General features: G+C 42.6%; 1 protein-coding gene across 1 annotated transcript; it reads right to left on the reverse strand.

Annotated features, from left to right (window-relative positions):
* Nucleotides 1-2110: 2110 nt before the first annotated feature.
* On the reverse strand, nt 2111-2926 carry LOC115974072. Its single transcript, XM_031094290.1, has 2 exons — nt 2655-2926; nt 2111-2507 (listed from the first exon to the last, which is right to left on the reverse strand). The coding sequence occupies exons 1-2, from the start codon at nt 2924-2926 to the stop codon at nt 2111-2113; spliced, it is 669 nt and encodes a 222-aa protein (XP_030950150.1).
* Between the last annotated feature and the right edge of the window lie 2335 nt (nt 2927-5261).

Here is a 5261-nt window from a genome sequence, read left to right on the forward strand (position 1 = left end):
GTTTTGACAGTTTTTTTCATTTCTCATAAAAATGGTGTCAAAACTTTCCTAAGATGAATTGTTAACCAATGCCCTTAAGGCACTCATTAACATGACCCTACAATAATTTATGTTTTAAAACTATTCCTATCGTTATCGCTCAAAAAAAGAAAAGAATGGATGATCTTTTTTTCAATTAAAACAACATTAGAATGGGTCCCATATATGAACGAATATTGGGTCCAATGGAACGAATGAGGACAGAAGAAAATGTAAGAGTCTCCCATGCAATTTCAAGCTTTCAAAACTGCTATCAACTAGAATGAAACCAAGCCAATTTCATGCTTTCTGTTTTCTTTTCGCCTCCTTACACTTTTTCAAACCCTCCACCTCCTCCAAACGAGCTACAATACCCTCTCAAATTATTCATTTTATTCTGTTTTCCTTGTTGAATATCTGATGCCTTTTCATTCTTTTTGTAACGTAACGTAAGAATAATTCTAGCAATGGCACCCAAAGCTACGTAACCAGCAGCCAAATCACTATACAACTTGCCCATCTCTAAATATGGCCAAGGCTTTGTCTTAAGCCTCTGTCTACGTACTGTGTAATTCTATGTTTAATTACGTTCATGCATGAAGTAAACTTTGTTTCCATGCGTAATTTACTTAAGTTGGTTAGTTGTTTACCAAAAAATAAATAAAGTTGGTTTGTTAAGCATTCATTGTGCTCATTTGTTGTAATTCTATGTTTAATTTTATTTATTTATTTATTTATTTTATGGGTGTTTAATTTTATTTTATTAGAAGAAGAAAAAGAAAAAGGAGAGAACACGTTCATTTGTCTGGCCATGGTAAAGATTTTATAGGTGTCGAGTGGATGACTTAACTAACTAATTAAAGTGGCGGCTCAAGACCTTGGCCTAAGCCTCCATTAAAAAAAAAAAAAAAAAAACGTCTACTGAAAAAAGCCCCACCCTATTATTATACTTTGACATCATTAGTTTACCCTTATATAAAAAGCGAGGTTTCTTTTGTTTTGTTTTTTGGCAATAAAATTTTTATTCAAGCAAAAAATATATCTATATATAAATTAAGGGAGGTTTCAGGTTTGCCTCTTTTTTATTTTTCTTGGAACAAATATAAAGTCTTTCCCGATACCTGGGACCAGAAGCATGATCTGTTAGTAAAAGTGTAAAACTAGCCCTACGCTCAAGTTCTACTTTGGGCTCATAGACTTAACGGCTTAAGGATAGTAAAAAAAATGGGCTTAACGGCGGGTTCTGCATTTAGGCGCAACTTATGTTTCCTTAAGACATTAAAGGTGCTGCCGAGGTCTCCTAAATGCTCGGACACCACTTTACTCTTCACCACCATATCGTCGACATAAATTTCAATGCTCTTGCCCAACTGCAACTCGAACATTCTTTTCATCATCCTTTGATAAGTGGACCTTGTGTTCTTCAAACCGAACGGCATCACTTTGTAGTGGTAGTTCCCAGTTGGTGTCAAGAAGGTTGTCTTCTCCTGATCCTCCAGTGTTAGTGGTATTTGATGATAGCCTTGAAAGGTATCTAAAAAGCTCATTCGATGATGGCCTGCCATTGCATCCACCAGCTGGTCTATTCGAGGCATGGGAAACGGGTCTTTTGGGCATGCTTTATTTAGGTTCGTGAAGTCCACACAAACCCGCCATTTTCCGTTTTCCTTCTTGACCACCACGGTGTTGCCAACCACTCGGGGTAAAAAACTTCATTGATAGCCCCTGTGCGATTAAGCTTCGTTACTTCGTCCCTAATCGCATTGGCATGCTCTCTTGATGGGTGATGGGGTGGTTGCTTCTTGGGGTTAACATTGAGATGGTGACAGATGAAGGCTGGATCGATCCCAAGAGCATCGCAGGCATCCCATACAAACACGTCAATGTTTCTTTTGAGAAACTCAATCAAGTCCTCCTTCTCCTGAAGAGGCAGCTAAGCTCTTACCCGAAAGAACTTCTCCGGGTCACCACCAATAACCACCTCCTCTAGATCTTCGTATTTCGCCTCCTCGGCAGCCGTATCAGGCAGCAAAACTAGGGCCCTTGATTGCTATAAATTCTTTTCAGCAAAGGCCGAGGACTCTGCATTGAGTCAATGTGAGACGTCGGCCACCACACACTGCCTTGCCGTGGATTGGTAACCACGGATTTCTAGAACTTGGTCCCCTAACGGGAATTTCACCTTCTGATGCAATGAGGAAGCAACAGCCCCTAAGGTATGGAGCCAGGGCCTACCAACAATAGCTGTATAGGAGGAGTAGGTGTCCACCACGATAAAGTTTACCTCCACTATCTCTGGGCCGGTCTGGATGGGTAACCTAATCATGCCTTTTGGAATGACCAGCTTTCCGTCGAAGCTCATCAGAGGAGAGCTATAGGGCATCAAGTCCTCCGGTTTTAACCTCAGCCTCTTGTAGAGGTCGGGGTACATAACCTTGTCCGCACTACCGCCATCCACTATCACTCTTTTCACATCGTAGTCCCCGATTCTGAAAGTGATCAACAGCGCATCGTCATGGGGCTAGATGGTTCCGATCTTGTCTTCTTCTGAAAAACTCAAGACGGGATGAAAGTTCATTCTGGCCCTCTTCGGCCCTGGCTGGGTCTCCTCGGCGGGCAGCTGAGCCACCGATAACACTCGTGAAGGGCATGTGCCTGTTCTTCCTGGTGCAGCCACGATTACGTTGATCGTCCCTGCAGATGGCCTTAAGGCAGTATCCCTCCGGGCTTCCTGATGGGTCTGGCCTTGATGACCACTGGAATGATGCAGAAGGTGTTTCAGCTTTCCTTCTCGGACTAGCTGGTCCAGGTAGTTCCAGAGGTTCCTGCAATTCTCCGTGGTATGTTCGTGATCCTGGTGGTATTGGCCATAAAAGTTCTGATCGCGCCTCGTGGACTCTCCCGCCATCTTATTCGGCCACCTAAAGTATGGCTCGTTCTTGATTTTCTCCAACACCCGATGTATTGGTTCTCGAAATACAATATTGACAGTCTATGTGTTGGTTGCTCTAGGTTGCCCTACGAAATCTCTCCTCGAGCGGTTGTTGTTATATCGGTCAGACCTGAAATCCCTCCTCTCCTGAGGGATAACTTTCTCTTTTCCTCTACCTTGCAACTGGTCTTCCTCCACTTATTTATACTTATCGATCTGATCCATCAATTGTCGCATACTGGTGGCGGGCTTGCCAGTTAGAGACTTCCTCAAGCTGTGCTCAGTTGGGAGACTATTTTTTAAGGTGATAATGGCGAAATCGTCAAAATTGTCGTCCATTTCATTGTACGTCTCCCAATATCTGTCCGAGTAGGCCTTTAGAGTTTCTCCATCATGCATGGATAACGACAACAAAGCACTCAAAGGTCGAAGAGCTTTGCTATTTGTAACGAAGCGGGAGCCAAAAGCTTGGGTTAGCTGCCTATACGAATCTATGGAATTCATCTTTAAGCCATTAAACCACCTCATCGCCACTGGTCCCAAGCTAGACGGGAAAACCTTGCACATCAGCGCCTCGTTTTTAGAATGGATAGCCATCCTTTAGTTGAACTGGCTCACATACTCCACGGGGTCTGTTTTACCGTTGTAAATGGAGAAAGTTGGCTGTTGGAACCGTCGAGGGAGCGTAGCCCCTTCTATGTGGTACGTGAAAGGCGACTTGGAGAGTTGATCCAGTGCCCTGCTAATGGCATCATTTCCCAAGCCCCTAGGAGATGGGCTTTTGCGCTTACGCTTCCGGTAGTGCTCTTCATCGTGAGAAAAGGTCTCACTTAAGGGAGTCCTCGATTTTTGTCTATAATTATCGTCACTTTCATCATTTGAGGGTACATCAGGCCTTGAATTAGATCGCCTTCGTTGTGCATGGCGCAACTCTCTTTTCAAATCGTTTATCTCTCGCTGCATGGCTTGCTTATCATTCTGTTTCTGAGGAACATGGCTCCTAACTTCTTCGGGTTGCACGGCCTGGTTGTTATTTTGTCTCTAGAGCACGTGACTGCCCACACAAGAATAGCTTTTGCTGGTTTGAGTGGTGTTTACACTTCCCTCTCGTAACCTTCCATTTTCTTCATTTCGATCACGTTCAGGGTTAGGAAAGTTACCTTGTTGTTGGGATCTAGCCGGTTCGGGCTGATGTGAGCCTGCTTGATGAGGGGTCTGATCCTACCATGCTTAATTGTTACACTCACTAACACACAAGCTCTTCCCACAGACGGCGCCAATTGTAGGGACCAGGTTCGAGCACTTCTTCTATCGGATGAGTAGACTCAAACCTAGCTAACCCAATACAATAAATTTATAGAGAATGAGTTTAAAAACTAGGTCTTAGTCAGGATTATAACAACTAGACACGGTTATGTATGGATTGGATAACAAGAATATAGACTAAAGTATGAAATTCTGTCCTCGGGCTCTTCGTTCGAGGAACTTAGTGTTCTTCTTCTTTCTTTAATACTAGGTTACAAAGGCTTCCAAGATCATGCAAGTTTTTCCCGTATTCTCCTTTTTTTCTCTTCCTCCTGATTTTCGATCCCCCATTCTTGGAGGATCTCTCACATTATATATCTCCTTCCAATTGATCTTGGTCCTCCATCTGTTGATCATGCAGGTCATTACTAGAGTGCTCATCCCATCAGCCACCTTCCTAAACCCTCTGTGAGTTGCGACAACCAAGACCACACTATTTAGGGGTCATTTCCTCATTAATGTGGCCAGAACGTTGGTTGGGTGCATTTAATGCGGAGATGACAGTTTCTCCTTGAATTGCTCCTACACCATACCCCCATGGGTGTCCTACTATACTTGCTCTTTTTTTAGGGGCGCTTTGGGAGGCTGCCTTTAACGGTGTGCCTTTTTTTCCTTCTTGGATCTGGAATGCCGAGAACAAGATCGTCCTCGACAACGTTTCTAGGCTATTTGGACTTTCTTTGTCCGTCCTCGGCCATGTATAAAGTGGGCCGGGGTTGTCAGATTCTTTAGCCCCACATATATATATATATATATATATTTATATAATATTTATAAAAATCAATTCAAGGGTTATTAAAAGTGAATTTAACTTTTAATCTCAATTATTTAAAGTGCAATACTATTGCACGGTCTGAATTTCAATCACTTGTGGTGCGCTCATTTTGTCTTGTAAGGACTTAGGACAATGTATTGTTGCACTTATTTTATATGTCCGTTATTTTACGATCATTTTCGTATATTAAAATGTGGACATTTTTACATCAATTATGAAAATAAATGTAAA

Source organism: Quercus lobata, chromosome 2 (assembly GCF_001633185.2).
Source record: "Quercus lobata isolate SW786 chromosome 2, ValleyOak3.0 Primary Assembly, whole genome shotgun sequence".
NCBI lineage: Eukaryota > Viridiplantae > Streptophyta > Magnoliopsida > Fagales > Fagaceae > Quercus > Quercus lobata.

Excerpts from the sequence above, each read along its gene's own strand:
- LOC115974072 (XM_031094290.1), bottom strand. The coding sequence starts at position 2,926 with ATGGCGGGAGAGTCCACGAGGCGCGATCAGAACTTTTATGGCCAATAC. Across the intron at positions 2,508-2,654 it reads GGCACATGCCCTTCACGAGT|AATCGGGGACTACGATGTGA; the intron begins GTTATCGGTGGC and ends GATCACTTTCAG.